Here is a 17,873-nt window from a genome sequence, read left to right as displayed (position 1 = left end):
TAAGCTCCTTTGCTTGCATGAAGCAGTAGAAGCGATAAGGCCGTCAGTGTTACCACGATGTAACAAAAGACAGTGTTCGTGCCCTAGGAATGGAAGGAAAGGCTCTTTTCCACAGAAATACCTGTCCTATGCCTGTTCTGCCCTTCAGGGACTCAGGTTTGACTTACAGTAATCTTTTCTCCGTCTTTTCTGGCCCAAAGTATTATGTGAAAGAAACTGGTCTACAAGCATTACTTTTCCAACCTTTTTGACTGGAACCCACAGTAAGAAATACATTTACATCCCAATCTACACACACACACACACAAATGTCATGTATACTAATTAAAACCACAAACACTTTATACCTACCCTTATAAGATATGTTGCCTTCTGATACTGCCTACTATTTTATTTAAGAACAAACAAACAAACCAAAACTTACAAATTGATCTCATCCCTCTCACTAATGGGACACACCTCCCAATATGAAACACAATATAAGGTATACAGACACAATGACACAATGAAGGGAACATTCTGGGTAGACACAGAAATTAACTTGTCTCCATACCATGAATTAGTGAAATGGCAAGAGAGAGCTGAGCACAAGTATAGAGAATGTTCAGTCCTTTAAAATGACATGCCACCTAGACTTCTTTGATCACACCAATATTGGCTTTCCCAAAACCTGGTTCATCCTGAGTCTGTTCAGCTGATGAAATTCGCTCTAATTATATCATGACTTCTATTTTCAGTAGATATCTCAAGGTGGCTGGGGAATCCAGCCACATTTTCCTTCTCCCACTATCACATATAAATCTCACCTTACCTAACATCCCCCTCAACATCTATCATTTCATCCACTTCCAATTTGCTTTCCACCTGCCTCAGAAAAAGGAATGTTCTTATCTTTTCTAAAATAAACCTCCCAACTGCATCCCACCCACTCCTGTATCTTTAGAATTTACTTCGCCTTCTCTTTTTTATATTTACTTGCTCCCACTTGAATATTTCATCTTACCCTTTCCACAGATTCCTTTCTCTGTGCCAAACATGCCTCAAGTTTCTTCTCCCTTTAAATAAAACTAACCCACTGCTTTATCCATGACATGTCTTTCTCCTACTCCTCCACACCAAAATCATTAAATAGGGTTTGTTAGTTTTGTCTACTTCAACTTCATTCCTCTTTCTAGTTTGATCTACTTAATCTGAACTCTGCCTTTATTACATATTTTGCTTTTTTTAGAGAGCACATATACATAGAGAGAGAGAGAGGAGGAGGAGGAACAGAGGGAGAGGGAGAAAGAGAATCTTAAGCAGGCTCCACACCTAGCACAGAGTCTGATGCAGGGCTGGATTTCACGACCCTGAGATCACAAACTGAGCCAACCAAAATCAAGAGGTGGATGCTTAACTGAGCAAACCACCCAGGCACCCCTGCCTTCATCTTCATCATCATCATCATCATCATCATGAAATCAATCAAAACATTTTACAAGTGATTTGCAAATTGCCCAAATGTTGAAAATCCTGCCATTCCCATATTCCTTCCTAAAACAGTGACACCATCACACCACTGTGACTTTCTATATCATATATAAAAAATTTTCTATCTGATATAGTGTAAAAACACTTTATATACTTGGTCTATTTGATTTTTAAAAAGACAAATTTTACAACTGAGTAAACTGAGGCTTATAGGGTTAAGAAACTTATCCTCGTGCAAACTGCTAGTGAGAGCAGAGCTAAGACTGAAACCAGAGATAGGTACTATACTTGTCTGTTTCAGAAGGGCTGTCTACATTCTGGAAGGACTGCCATCAGAAGGACTCACCCATACCTCCATCCCCTATATGAGCAACCAAAAGGTCAAATTAGCCATTTCTGTTTACTTTAGTATAAATGTTGATAGCTACTTATACACAGCTCATAATCTCAATGAATAATCAATTAAAATTTGGGGAACATTTTTTTTTTAAGATTTTATTTGATTTTGAGAGAGAAAGAGAGAGAGAGAGCATGAGCAGGTGAGGGGCAGAGTGAGAAACAGACTCCCCACTGAGCAGGGAGCCTGATTCGGGGCTCGATCCCAGGACCCTGGGATCATGACCTGAGCCGAAGGCAAACACCTGACCAACCGAGCCACCAGATGCCCCTGGGGAACATTTTGAAGAACCAAAAATAGAATAAAGGCAAACATTTTATAAAAAAGTAAACACACCTGTTATTTAAATAGTCCCTAAGTTAAACTGAGATACACAGATAACAGCAAAAAACAATTATAACAAAGTAAAAGTAAACTGTACCTTTTGTAGAAAATAGCTTTGAAAGCTCATAAAGTTGTTTGTTTTCACAATGTTTGGACAAGTTTTGCAACAAAACATTCGAGTAAAGAGTGACTTCATGGCTGGTGGTCCTGTCCATGTGCTCACCATTGAATTTGCAATCTGCAAATCATTAGAATGAAGTAATTTCCATTACCATTGAAAACATATTTTTAAATAAATAAAATAGCTTCTTAAAATATATTAATACAATTGGATTTGTTTTCAACAATTTCAATTCTCAGAAATTTAATATGTTTTAGCCTTTTATTACCATTTCCAAAAAAAATTAACTCACCTTCCCCCCAATTCTTATGTACACTTATATTTTCTGTAATTCCTAAGTTGGAGCATTCTGTTATGTTTAAAAAAAAAAATATTTGCAAAAGGCTTCTATTCTGAATAAGTTTGTCCTTTTCATTTAGGAAAATATAATTCTAACACTTCAAATTATCAAATAGAATCATCACCATGAATTTTAAATAAGGTTTTAAAGTCTACCCTAACTGAAAAATAAGCCAAGTACAGTGCTAATGTTTAAGTCTGCAAGAATGCTCTACAGAAAAACCATATATTGCTACTGAAACTTTGAGAGTATATAGAAATTATGTCTGAAAAGAATAATTTATCATTTTAAATAACAGTCTATAATTTCATGGACCTGCTAAGAATTTAGCATGCAAGAATCACAAAGATCTTTATAGAAGCAATGAAATTATATCCTTAGCAGGTGATCTATCAAAGAATACCATGTTATCCCTCACATATCTGAGCAGGATGTAGCAATGTAACTACTCAATAGTGACCATTAAAGACAAAACGAACCTAACCATTGTAATCTTCAGAGATGCTGGGCAAATGGATTTTAGCAGTGAGGAAGGCAGGGCAGTCACTAAATGCGAATGAACCTATATGAAGATTTTTTTTAAATACCTGGAATCTAGTATTTCTGGCCAAATTTTTGTCTGCGTTTTTCTGGTTTTCATTTGTTCTACCTTCAGTTTTTTTGCATCTGAAGAAAGATATTTAGTTTTCTTAATAAATTAACTTTTCTAGCATGTGAAATTATAGAACCTATCATTTTAAGTTATGTATCACTAATATTGGTTACTAAACCCAAACCAACATGAAATAATCACCACACAGAATAGTTAAGATGAACTGATTTCCTATAATATTTAACGTAAAGCACCACTCAAACTAAGGAATTTCTTGCCAAATGCATTCTGTGCTTTAACAGGATGGGTTTGGCAAGTCAATAAAATGGTGATCAATCCTCTTTGAATTTAAAATCTGACTTTCGGTTTGACAATTAAAAAAATTTTTTTGGGGGGCGCCTGGGTGGCTCAGTGGGTTAAAGCCTCTGCCTTCGGCTCAGGTCGTGATCCCAGGGTCCTGGGATCGAGCCCCGCATCGGGCTCTCTGCTCAGCGGGGAGCCTGCTTCCTCCTATCTCTCTGCCTGCCTCTCCGCCTACTTGTGATCTCTCTCTCTCTCTGTCAAATAAATAAATAAAAAATCTTTAAAAAAAAATTTAAAAAAAAAATTTTTTTTTTAAACCTTGGTCTGAACTTCTGGTAAAGTTCATTCTTTTTTTTTTTTTTTTTTTAAAGATTTTATTTATTTATTTGACAGAGAGAGAGAGAGAAATCCCAAGTAGGCACAAAGGCAGGCAAAGGGGGAGGGGGAGGCAGGCTCCCTGCTGAGCAGAGAACTGGATAGATGTGGGGCTTAATCCCAGGATCCTGAGATCATGACCTGAGCCGAAGGCAGAGGTTTAACTCACTGAGCCACCCAGGTGCCCCGACAATTACAAACTTTTAATGCATTATCTATTTTCAGATCAAAATATTTTCCTTTTGAATCAGTCTTATTAAACATATTTGGAAAAAAGTTTTTGAGGGACCAGCTACCAAGTAAAATTAAAGACTTCAGTAAATATTAATTCATTATCGGAGTTTTTTGGGTTTTTGTTATTTTTTTTTAATGCAATAATCGTGTTTTCTTTCTACTATGCATCATCTCACCTTTGCGAGGCAGAAGCAAGCGGACATTCTTACTCGGTAGAAACACTGCTCTTGTTCTAATATGTCAGTGAGCGCAAGGCGAGATGCTGGTGTAGGGAACTTCTCCAAGGCCAGAATGGACTCCTGCTGTGCAACAACGTCCCTCTCATAGCGGAGCTGATACTGCCACATGAAATCAGCTTGCTCAAATTCTACTTTCCTCAGCACTGACATATCTGGGTCTATCCTTATCCACAGCAAAGGGGAATCAGCACTGAAAGAAAATAAAATTTTCTTTTGTTTCAATTTTATATATTTTTAAGATAAAAACTAAGCATTTATTAAACAGATTCTCTTCTCTATGTAATACTCAAGACTGCCTGAACTTTTACTGTATTTTTTTAATCACACTGACAACATTCTCATTATATTTAATGTATTTCAAACTTTCTCACAGTAGCTAATCTTTATTAATCTTACTTAAAAGATTCCCCAAGGATAAGAAGACAGTGGTCACAAAGAAATTCCATCTCAAAATATTAATTTGGGGACTTTGATTTGTGATTATATAATGTAAAAAAAAAGAATGAGATCAAATTTCTTCATTCCATGGCCTACAGCCTAACTATGGCTATAAATGCCATCATTTCTTGGAATCAATCTGTGACTAAGAAATGAATTTATTTTACTAAATTAACTGATTTTTAATACTTTTTAAAAAAAATGTTAGATTCATGATCATCTTTTTCAAATAGCAAGTTCTGAAATCATAGTTCAGAGGCATATCATGAATTTATCCTCCCATACTTGTCAAAGTAACTCCCAGTTTAAAAAAATCTAGTCTATGTCAACACCATCATCAAAAGAACACTACCTAAAATACTACTTTAATTCACCAAATACTAGTGGGTGCTTACCACAGGAAAGGCACTTGATATGAAAAAAGCATATAAATAGCATATAAACAGCAGTAATATTTGGCAACCAAGCCAGTAAATAATTACAGATATTTAATTTCAAAAAAACACAGAGGCACAATATGGATGAGCAAAATGAAGTCTGAGTCATAGTATTTTAAAAAATTAAACACTGCCAATCAGTAAATACTACCACATAAAATTTAGAACAGTGATATTTAAATTGTATTTTGAAAGCACAGGGAGCCTCAAAATGCCCTGAAGCCTTGACCAAAAACAAAAAGAACCTGGATCATCTGAGAGCTCCCTAGAAATACAGACTATCAGGACCCACTAGTAAAGTACTAGATCAGAAACTGCATATTAAGAAGATCCACAAGTGACTGACATGCACATTACAGTTTGAGAAACACTGCACTTCTATGGACTTTCAAAGTTTTAAAAGCAACAATTTCAACACATTTACACACTTTTAGATGTGTGTAGTAACGAGACAAACGACAATGCATATAATATTACATCCTTAAACTCAAGTAACTAACTTACTCCATCGCAGAAAGATCCATGTCAACTTCTTCTCCATTCATGAGTGGAATTTTTTTCTTCTTATTCCTACATGCAGGGAAAAGTTAAGTTTACAAACTGTGACATTTTCAGTTCAGAAAGGAGATAAGAACAGCTGAAGTTCAAAATAAAAACTTCAGGCAATGTTGTAAGACAGCTTGAGGAAGAAGGGATAGTGAATGTAATGCAATTTAAACACCAAAAAAATCTATATTTTGAAGCTGAAAGGAATGAAGTTAATGATACTGAAAGCTCTTCCTGATGAAAGCTTAACAAAAAGCAAAAATATGTAGCTAAATGCCAGGTTAAAACATAGATGTACTTCTAAAAACTGGTAATCTGCAATTTTATACAGAAAAGATCGATCTATCAACAAAGAAATCCTTTATAAAAAAATTGAAAAAATAACCAGGCCGGAAACGAGACATAAATTTGAACATGTGCTCTATGTGCAAGGAGCTATCCCATACGAAATGAAGTATGTGGTTAACTATAAAACATCTAAACAATATTAATTAACATGTACAACTGATTAATATGAAAAAGATTTAGGATAAGTCCTCCAAAAAGCAACTGCTTCCAGGCAAATTACTCTTGAATGATAAAATCTACTGGATATAAACTAAAAACTTGGGAGACTACAAATTAAAATAGGAACAGAGAACAGTCTTCCTGTGTTCCTCACACCAAAGAATACCCAAAGGACACACTGTTACTATAGAGAAAAAACCCTGAGGAAATGTTATGAAAAGGGTAGCAATAGGATGTTCCCAATTTCCAAGGCAGAAACAGAACAAAAGGAAAGGGAAATTTCAGCCTAACTAAAAGAATTTTTGCAGAGAAAAAATGGTTTCAGGGAAATTTCACAGTTAAGTTTCTGAAGGCCGTCACAATCAACTGACATCCTCTTCTGTCCGACATGACCTCAATGTAGTCATGACTGTAAAACTTCTGTTCCTGAAGTTCTGATATTACTACACAATCCTCCAGCAAAGCACAAAAATGTTCCCATCTTTTTATTCAGAATACACGCTAATGGCTAACAACAGTGGTAAAGAAAAAATATACTACACTGAAGATGAACGGTTGAACACTTTATTTTTTTTTTTTATTAACATATAATGTACTCCTAGCCCCAGGGGTACAGGTACTTTTTAAGGAAAATGGCAATGTGCCTTTTTTAAAAACAACAAGAAGGTTTTTTAAGGGGCACCTGGTTGGCTCAGCCACTCTTGATCTTGCGGTCATGAGTTCAAGTTCCATGCTGGGTAAAGGACTGCTTAAAATAAGTAAATGAAGGGGCACCTGGCTGGCTCAGGTGGAGGAGCATGTGACTCTTGATCTCAGGGTTGCGAGTTCGAGCTCCAAGCTGGGTACAGAGATTACTTAAAATAAATAAATTAAAAAAAAAAAAAAGAATGTTCTGTAAAGGCATGGTGATACAGAGAAAAAGAGAAAGACAAAGTAAAGAAAATGCAGGGGCTTTTTATGACATAGGTATTCAGCTCCTTCCTTTATGTGTAATGATCATTTCCCCAATATTTACTATAGATATTAATCCAATGGGACTAATAAACCTAAGCAATTTGCATTGAATTTTTCCTGGCTCCAAAAAAAAAAATCAAACTTCTATTCCACCTCCCAGTGACCCTACAAAATAAAGATTCTTAAATCTAATTTTTACATTAATTAATTCAAAGAATAAAAATGTCAAGAACAGAAAGCAAATAAAGAATATTTGGTAATACCAACTTGAAATAGAAGGAAGAAAAAAAGATACCAGATAGTATGTTCTTTACTTGAAACTTAGGTATACATTAGGATTTCTATTTTGGCATTTTAATCTGTGAGACTTACAGTTTAATTATCAACTGCAGTTTAAAGTTATGATTCAATGCCTACCTTCTGCTTTTGGAATGACAGGGAATATCATGTTTAAGGCTGTTTTCTTCAATTTGCAACGTATGATTGAAAGATCCATCTAACTCCTGCACTGTCACTTTAAGTGGTCCCTTTAAAAAGAAAGTGTTCAAAGATAATGCTAGAAAAATACTATATATGTATTCTTATGTGTACAGGTATATATTTCAAGATATAAAACAGTACTATGGAAGATTTGTATCGGGAGACACAGAAAGGTAGCTGGCACCAAAGGAGGGGAGAACTGGGGTAACCTGTGTCCCCTGAAATCTCCATCATAACCTCCATCATTGATAGTTTGTGTTTTCTCAATTTCCACCTTTGCAAACAAAATCTCATTATATCTTCTAACCAGTTCTCCACCCATAAGCTCTTCCTATATTGAAACGGGGAAGAAAGCAGTAAAGAAGGCCCTTTGGAAAAAAATCTTACCACATATTTCTGAGTTCCAGGGGATGTATAATCTTGCTTTATTTCTAATTCCAAAACATTTCGTTTTCTGTTAAATGCAAAACTTCCATAAAATTTTACCACTCCACTCTGGTCTCTGCAGAATTGTAAAGGAACTTTAGAATTCTGAGACGAATATAAACTAAACAAAATAAATGACTCATTACAGTAGGTGATAACTTTCAGACACATTCTCACCAGTTCAAGGCCTAAGAACACACTTCAGGGTAAACCAGGTGGCAAAGTATTCAAAATTTTTGTGAAAACTGTTTCCCTAGATTTAAACAAAATTTCTGAAATATTAACAAATTTGTGTTTTGAAAGAAGCAAAACCACTGTATGGGTTTATTAATATAATAGTGCTTTGATATGAAAAAAATGTAAAAATTGAAAAGTTCCCAGATAGCACTTAAGTTGTGCCAACCCCTAACCACATCTAAAAGCCACCAGACCACTACATCTAACGAGCCGTCCTCCAGGCCTGTCTGGTGGATTATTCACCTCCCCCACCATCAAGCCTATTGCAATACTCACATACTAAAAAGCAATTCAAAATATGCCAAATTTTATAAGCATAAACATATATGTGTGTATATCTCAATGATTAATAGGCACCTCAGCAGAAATGATTTACAGTTCCTAGTCATTTCTACTACTATTTAGCAACTTAAATACTTCTTCTCCTTTGGTCTCCCAAATCTTTCTTTTGCCTCCTTCCCCCGACACATATAACCTTATTCCCTTCCCCTCCTTGGTGAGCTGCTACTGAAAAGGATACACCCACTGCTTTATTAAAGGCTGGATGTCTTTGCCAGAGACATTTGAGATGGATTTCAAAAATCCAGATGTGGAAACCAACATCTGACTCCACATATGTGACTGGAACTTCTGTGATGAAGCAGTACTAGCCAAACTTAGCAGTTTATTGAAGACCTGTACGGATGAAAAGGGTCATTTAGTAAGTTTGTGTAACACAATATACATTGTTTTCAATTCTGTACTATACCAACTTTGCATTATGACTTTACTAGAGTCAATTACAAAGATAATACATTTCATATCTTACTATATAGGCAGATCCAGTTAAAGACTATTAGCAATAAAAGCATGCAAAGATTTAAACAGCCAGACTTAAAAACTGTTCTTCCTCAAAATATAAGTCAATTTTAATGATGTCCTCGCCAAACAATGAACATTGTTTTTAAGGATTATAATAACAATGATATATAACACCTATAATTTATTGTATCATGAAGTTTCAAAGAAACTAAACATTTGGCAAGTTGAGAACACTCATTAAGACTTACACAGCTCTACAAGTTTCTTTATGGACCATCTCTCATTTAATATTGCTCCACTTTAAAGGTAAGGCGAAGGACAGAAAGATTAAAAAAACTTAATTTTAAGGCAAACATAAAATGCTTTAAAAAATTACTAAAAAAATTTTTTTTCACTCGCCTGTAAGAATGTTATCAGTGGAAAAAAAAATAGCTGACCATTTACAATACATCTTGCTTCTACTACCTCAACCACTATATCTCAACTATTTACACCAAAACTTGTTTAAAATATATGACAGAATTTAATAGTTAGCAAAAATAAACATCCTTTAGACAGGTTTGGGTTTTTTTAATTGAAAACACTCATAAGTGGCAGTTCACCCTTAATATTTTAAATAAGTTCACCCTTAATATTTTGAACACAAAATTATATACAAATAGGTTTTACTTTCATTCCCACATTCTAATTTTATATCCATGACAATCCAGCATTAAATGGGTAAGTATTGATACTCATTCTACGTCTGAGGAAACAAACAAAAAGCACAGATTACTTTGCGAGCAAATAGCTAATTAGTAACAGAATTCCTGCTACAACCCCAGAAGCCTGACTCCTATTCTACAGAATAGCATTCAGATTATATATATAGAACGTATCTTTCTTTGTAACTGTTAAGTCCTTAACTTCAATACTACTTACTTGTAGCATGAATTCCATACTGATCCTATTTTCAATCAATCTCATCACGAGGTGAGCTTTACACTGAAACATAGTGTAGTATTCCCAGGAAAGTGTATGTGGATGCTTTATTGAAAAGTGTAGATGAGATGCCGGACTAAAAATATAAACAACTGTACTTAATAAGACAAATTTGTGTTAAATAAACAAGTTTCATGGCCACATCATGATAATATAACTCAGTAATTTCTTAGCATGAGAGCAACACAAGTAGGAAACTTCTAAAAATAAATTTAACTGCAAGAAAATTATGAAGTTTCATGAAGAAACATAAAGGAAAATTTTAACAAAAACACATCCAAGCTCCTAAATAAGAACGGTGTCCATATTTTAGTGCTCTCCAAATTCATCATTATAATTAGTATAATTCTAACCAATATCCCAAGGTTAAACCACATATACACAGAAAATTCCAGGTGTACTACATAACAAAAACAATTATAAAAGTACTAGAAGAAGGAAAAAAATTTCTTGTCCTATTCTAGGGTGGGAAGAATCTTTCTAAAAAAAATAATAATAATAATAACTAAATAAATAAATAAAATCCAGGGGACAAAGACCAGACTGACTAGGTAAAAGTTCTAAATTCTGAAATGATGATGATCATCATCATGAAAAGAAAATCATTAAAAGAAAAGTACAGTCTAGTAAAAAAAATTATAACATATATGAACACTTAAGATGTTTAAAATTTTTCACTATTTTAAATAATGCTGTAGTGAATGTCTTTTTACACATGTGCAAGTATTTCTGTATGGCAAATGTCTAGAAGTAGAATTTCTATTACAACAGAGTTAGAAATACAACTACTGAATCTAAAAATCATCTACTTTAAATGGCTATTTAATTGGTACCAACAAATTACCCTTCAAAATTACTGTACCAAATTACACTCTCACAATTAATGTGTAAGGGTAGTCATTACACTTGCTTAATAACATGGCATATCGAAATTTAAAGTATTTGTCAATTTGGCAGTTACACAGTAATATATGTATGACTGAACTACATTTGGTAATGCCATACATAAATAAAGGCACACACACACACACAAAAAACTGTTATGGCTATCTCTAAGAGGAACTGATGGGAGGGAGGTATATTGCTTCCAGACTTTTTTTGCCTTTAAAAATTAAACATACAAGAGCTAAATAAATGGGCAGAACCAAAGTAAAAGTCTTCAGTGTAAACAATATTTACACACCATGGCAATGCTCTTCTAATCATATGCTGGGAAACTGCCATATAGCAGGCAGTCAGGAGAAGAAAGTGAAAGGAACTAGTATTTATGAAACTTGATTTCAAGTAATCCTCACAACCAACCTGGTTAAGGACTAGTACCGTCATTTTACACATTAAAACACATACACAAAAAGGTTATGTGATTTTCTACGATCACAAAAATATTGACAAAAATCCCAGTTTGCCTAACTCCAAATTTCTATGCTTTCCTATGAACTTACTCTTGTCTTGGTGACCATGCTACAACAAAGAAAAGGCTACTGGTTATCCAACTTTAAATTTCTTAACCTCTGTGATTTTTTTTAGACACTGGGGCAGCCTGGTTAATCTTATACATGCCCTTTTGAAAAACTGCCTTCATATGCATGAAATAAAATATATAGAATTACACAGAAAACCAATTATAATGAAATGCAGTTATAAAAATATTTAAAAATTATGATATGCCAATATATGTGCTAGTTTATTAATACATTAAATAATGAGATCTGGCAGTGGTCTATTATAGTAATATTGAGGTGGTGGTAAGTGCAGAGTATTTCAAAATATCTGCTAACAATTATAACATGACAGGAAAAGATCTATGATTTCTACTGCTGACAAAGTCACAGATAGTACTGTCTGTTGCCTACATTCATAGTTAAGGAAAATATAAAATGTCAGCTAACAATGAGTGAAAATACAGAAAAACTTTCCCACCCATTTCAACCCACATTCCTTTAGGGAATCCATGGACACTAGAACAAACAAGACTGCCTGCTAGTACCATTATTTTGCTATAAGTGGCTGTCTTCTTTACAGGGATTTGCTACACAACAGAAGGAGAGAAAGGGAAAGAAAGAAGGAAGGTAGAGAGGGAAGGAAGTAAAAGGAAAGAAGGGAAAAAGCAAAGAGTACGTAAGTGTCTAGGTAGGTGACCGTTCAGACAAACAGGTATAGGTAGGATGTCCTGAACTTGAAATTACCTACTTAAGAAAATAATTGGTGGTCCATAAGCAAAATACTTGTTCCCATTATTTTTAAACCTTTCTAAGAACAGTATAATATACTAGCATCTGGAAATCAACATGGAAAAGAGTAAAGCCTTATATTTTTTGAGAGTCTTTAATGTTTAAATCCATTTGTAGCCATCACATGCAGTAAAAACAGTAAAGTAAGGAAAGGAGTAATGAGAGTATTACCAGTATTTGTGGTTTCAATATTACATACTATTATTTTGGTCTGTGTGGGCCTCAACACACATCCCAAGTAATCCTCAAAGACCGAACCCATAATACAAGGTTTATAATACCACCTCTGAAAAACAAACATACTTATCCTTCTCTTTTCCTCCACCAAATATGGGATGTAGTAAAACTCCACCAGTTTTTAGTTCATATGCCACTATTTTGTCTAGCTCCTAAAAAACATAAAAATAGGAGTCAGTGCAAATTTCTTTACGTATCAAATTTTAGAATTGAACTGTGATTTCTCATTTCCTGGAATCAAAACGTAAATTTCTTAAAATACATTAAATGTATTTACAAAGTAGTTTATGTTCTTATAAACAAAGCAGACTATACAGCCAGCTCAATAATAAAGCCAAAATGCCTTCTCTCCTTTGTGACTTCAGGGCTGGCCAGCAGCCTGCCAATTTTTCTTAATGGCTCTTCCCAACCTTCTCTGACTTGTGTTCCAAGTTCATTTATTCCTTCTTTGTATTTTGTTTCTGGGGGAGGATTTAGGCAAATAAAAAGAAATGGAAATAAAGTTATGTCAGGAATCTACCATTTTAAAACTTCTTCAGTCTTTTCTAATATGATACAGATCAAAGTGGAAAAAAAAGTTTAAGTGGAAAAAAAAAGACAACAGAACTGTGTTACAAACTCATGACTAGTTTAAATAATATGTAAGCTATATACAGAAGTGGTAAAAATCATAGTGAAGTAGTTAAAAACCAAGTTAGAATTCTGGCTCTACTACTTTAGCTGTGTAACTATGGCCAAATAATTTAACCTCTGTTTCAGTTTCCTCGTCTGTAAAATGGGGGTAATAACAAGATACTTAGGAAAATTAATAGTTAATATTTGTAAAATGTTTATAGTAGTTCCCAAAACATTGTAAGTGCTATATGTTATTTTTGCTCTTCATTAATAGTTTTTGAAGTGAAGAATGGACTCTTCCAGTTTAGATGTATAAATTCTTTTCTGGTTTAGATGTTTGAAATCCTTTACAACTATCTTTCGGCTTACTTGAGTTTAGGTTTGGACAACAAAGATACATAAAATGAGAAAAGGGGAACATGGAGGGGTTTATTTCATAAAGATATTAAAGGTTGAAATTTTTCCACTTGAGAAGGAAGGAGTTAAGCACGAGATGAGTAAAATGTATATGTACGTGAACAGAGAGGGCTAGGCAAAATACACTTGATTTTTTTCTTTTTGGCCAAACCTTTAATTAATAGGAAAAAGACGTGACAATGACAGAGAACATAAATGCACTGAAGGCTAGCTGGCACAATAAGAAGCACTTATGATGTACAAGGCATCACGCACACTACATGTATGATGTCTCATAATCCCCATCTATGCTCCTTATAAAGATGACACTGAAAAAGATTAACCAAAGCCACAAAGCTTGTAAATGCTATGAGGGAGCTGAAAAGTAATCTGACTCCAGAAGCTGGGCTCTAAATCTAAACAAATCTAAGCAGCACAGAGTTATATTATCAATGACTACAATGAGCTTGGATATATCTAATAACTAATTTGACGTTGAAGAAGCCTAAATACTCCCTTACTTATTAGCAAAAGAGTCTTTGGAAGTCAACACTGACAATGGAATTAGCTAAAAGAGACCATTAGTCTTACTCTGTAAAGTGATTTTCATTTTGCTGGGAAAAATTAGGCACTTTCAAATGACAGTGCTTTACAATTATGGAAAGTAAAGGACAAGTGACTTGCGAATCAGGAGAACACTATCATGTCTTTTTGACTTCTAAATGGGAATGGATCTGGCTGTTTTTACCTCTTTAATCCAATGGCGGTATTCATTAACACCGAAAGTTTTTTTCATCCAAAGTCCATAAATATAGCCAGAAATTCCCTTCAGTACCCATTCATCAGACCTATACAAAAAGTCAAAATATATTCTTTTAATCATAAAAACTCTCTCAATCATAAAAATTTTCAGATAAGGCCAAAGAGGATAACAGAACACATTATAGTGTGTATTTTAATGCATTCTTTAAAAAAATGAAAAATAATTTAAAGAATGTATTAACAAAATGTTTGGTTTAACCACTTCCTACCAGTAAGTTCTACTTACCCATTCATTACACCTTCCTCACATCTGCTTTCCAGTCTTATTTCAAGTAATGTCCCTACATTTGCACTGCTTCCCTCCTGGCCAACTCTGTCCTTATCATCTGCCTCTAAGGAAATACGTGCCCAAAGCCAGGACTGTATTGCTCAATTTTTAAAGTTCACATTTGCCAATCCCATGCATAATTATCAATGGGATTCTGAGATCGAAAGTTCAATTACTTATTTTCGGTTTTTCAAGAGGAAAGGGAATTAACACAATTCATTCATCTATTCATTCATACACTTATCCATTCATTCATTCATTTCTTCAAACATTTTGCCTACCATGTTCCAGGCACTATTCTTCACTGAAACTATGTTATTCTGGAAAAAATTACAAATCAAGAGAACTTAACCTCTGCCAACAAAAAAGAAAAAGAAACCAACCGATATTCGTTTACCACATATAGCACAGAATGGTCACAAAAATAAATTATAATCTTAAGGGAGTTTCATGTATTTCTTCAAATTCATCTCAAGTTAATAAAAAAAAAAACTAAGTGTTCTTATCTCTTACTTCTTTCAAGTATATTAGTACAAAGGTAAACAGTAACAGGAAAATACCTACATCATCATCACTACTGGAGAAGACTGTTATTTTGCCTTATACATGATCTTGACCATTACCAGTTACATTGAACACTGACATTAGAATTCTAACCACAGTTTTCTGCACATTCAAGGCCTTATATCTACAGTATTCATTCAGTTTTCTAATAAATTGTTGCTATCAAAATTCTTTTAAAAATTATAGAACTACAGTTCATTGATGGTAAAAAATTTGGAGTGAAATTTATACTCATTATTTTTCTCTAAATATACAGAGAGAAAAGAAAATACAGGAAAAGAAAACAAAAACAAACTTTCCCAATTCTTAATCTCAGTAGTTGTAAACTATGAAATTACTCACCAAGACATTCTGGATATGAAACACCCAAAAAACTGCTGTGCTAAGGACTGGGCTAAACACCTTCTAGTCAGAGGTGTCTCATCTATAATCATGGCACTATGTAACAGATTTGTGCTAGAATTTAAAAGAGAGAGCTAATTATAACCAAGAAATAAATAATTATTCAGTCAAAATAAAATAATCACACTTTTAAAATAAGGGAATTCAAGTTCAACATAAGAGAAAAAACAGAACATTCTTCCAAAACTTTCACATCTTTTCAAAATTTAGGTGAAATCCATAATCTTAATTCACTTTTGCCTAAAACAAGGACTGTAATGTTTCCCATTGATTTCTGTGAAAAATCTAAGTATCTTTTTCTGGGGGAAGGGGAAATTACCATTAGCCTGAAACACGTATGTTCATCAGAAACTGATCCTCTTATGAAGCACTCTTCTAATTTCAAAAACCTTTTCCCAATAATAACTATTAATTTTTTTAAAGATTTTATTTTTTTAAAGATTTTATTTATTTATTTGAGAGAGAGTGAGCGAGAGAGAGCACAAGCAGGGGCAGAGAAAGAAGGAAAAGGAGACTCCCCTGATGAACAGGGGGCCTGATTCGGGGCTCAATACCAATACCCTGGGATCACGACCTGAGCCAAAGCCAGACACTTCACCAACTGAGCCATCCAGGAGCCCCCCCACCCCCTGCCTTTTTTTTAAAGTAAGCTCTACACCCAGTGCAGGGCTTGAACTCACAACTTCAAGATCAAGAGTCATATGCTCTACCAAATGAGCCAGGCAGGTACCCCTATTAATTTTTTGTGCTTCATCGTTTATTTCAAATACACTGACCATTAAGATCTTTCTAACATACTCCAGAAAATACAGGGGCAATATTATCATTCCGCTTCTACAGATGAGAAAATTTAGGCCCAGATAAGATAAAATGATTGAACCTAAAGCATAAAATTTATAAATCTGGGACTTTCCAAGTAAAGAAAGTAAGTAAGGCAGGAGGAGAAAGAAAATAAATGAAGGGCGCCTTGGTCGCTCAGTCGTTAAGAGTCTGCCTTCGGTTCAGGTCATGATCCTGGGATTCAGGTCCACATCTGGCTCCCTGCTTAGTGGGAGGTCTGCTTCTTCCTCTCCTACTCCACCCTGCTTGTGTTCCCTCTCTGTCAAATAAATAAATAAAATCTTAAAAAAAAAAAAGGAAAAAGAAAGAAAACAAATGAAGCTTTCTCTCTTTTATAATTTGCAAAGAAATTTCTGGCATCAGTAAATTTTTAAATGATACTAGGAAAAAAAGCCCATTAGACATTTAAATAAGCTATAAAACTTATATGATTTTTTAAAATGCATAAGAAGAGAATAAAAAATCTGTAAAACATCACTATCAGTTACATCTGGATGAAAGTAATAGAAGTGTTTTGGGTCACTTGGAAATTTTCTTTTTTATGCTTTTCTACATTTTGAATTTTAAAAACATTAGCTTTTCTACAAAACCAATCATATTTAAATGAAAGGAAAAAAGTTTGAAAACATATCTTAAAATTAATCACAAAATAACCTGTCTTCATATCATTACCCTCATTTGGGCATCTCAAATCTTAAATACCAACCTAAAAATGCTCATGGAAGCATAAGCAGCCACTTCAACATAAGCCTCATCAATGAATACAGTCTTAAAACAGGAGTATGGGTATCGACATGTAAGAATTTCTTCATAAAATTCAAAAACTTCATGAAGATATGATGTAGTATGTTTAAGCAATGGAAGAAGTTGAGGTAAACAAAAATGAGTAACCTGAAAACAAAAAGAAGGGAAGATCATTAAAAGACAATGTTAGCTTTAGTATTTTAAATTTCCTAAATGTCTCAATTATAAGGAAAACTTCATTCATATAAATCCTTTATTTTTTTAAAGATTTTATTCATTTATTTCACAGATAGAGATCACATGTCAGACAGAGATTACAAGTAGGCAGAGAGGCAGGCAGAGAGAGAGGGGGAAGCAGGCTCCCTGCCGAGCAGAGAGCCCGATGCGGGGCTCGATCCCAGGACCTTGGGATCATGACCTGAGCTGAAGGCAGAGGCTTTAACCCACTGAGCCACCCAGGTGCCCCCATACAAATCCTTTTAACAAACTCATGGCAATGAGGGAAAATGCTAGTGTGAAATTAGTGATTACTTTTACTAATTAAGTTTATAA

At 34.2% G+C, this 17,873-nt stretch overlaps 1 protein-coding gene across 1 annotated transcript in view; it reads right to left on the bottom strand.

Moving 5' to 3' along the window:
* Positions 1-17,873, bottom strand: part of TAF2 (TATA-box binding protein associated factor 2) — a 91,221-nt gene that overhangs the window by 42,975 nt on the left and 30,373 nt on the right. The window contains exons 5-15 of the mRNA XM_080799999.1: positions 17,284-17,468; positions 15,678-15,791; positions 14,430-14,529; positions 12,737-12,822; positions 10,143-10,278; positions 8,941-9,095; positions 8,145-8,259; positions 7,695-7,804; positions 5,775-5,840; positions 4,333-4,585; positions 2,289-2,429 (exon numbers count right to left, since the gene is read on the bottom strand). Coding sequence (XP_080656125.1) covers positions 2,289-2,429; positions 4,333-4,585; positions 5,775-5,840; positions 7,695-7,804; positions 8,145-8,259; positions 8,941-9,095; positions 10,143-10,278; positions 12,737-12,822; positions 14,430-14,529; positions 15,678-15,791; positions 17,284-17,468 — 1,461 coding nt within the window. The remainder of the gene's footprint in view (positions 1-2,288; positions 2,430-4,332; positions 4,586-5,774; positions 5,841-7,694; positions 7,805-8,144; positions 8,260-8,940; positions 9,096-10,142; positions 10,279-12,736; positions 12,823-14,429; positions 14,530-15,677; positions 15,792-17,283; positions 17,469-17,873) is intronic.

This window comes from Martes martes, assembly GCF_963455335.1.
Source record: "Martes martes genome assembly, chromosome: 4".
In the NCBI taxonomy this organism is placed as follows: domain Eukaryota; kingdom Metazoa; phylum Chordata; class Mammalia; order Carnivora; family Mustelidae; genus Martes; species Martes martes.
Note: the sequence above shows the minus strand (reverse complement) of the source record. Positions and strands in the feature narration are given on the sequence as shown.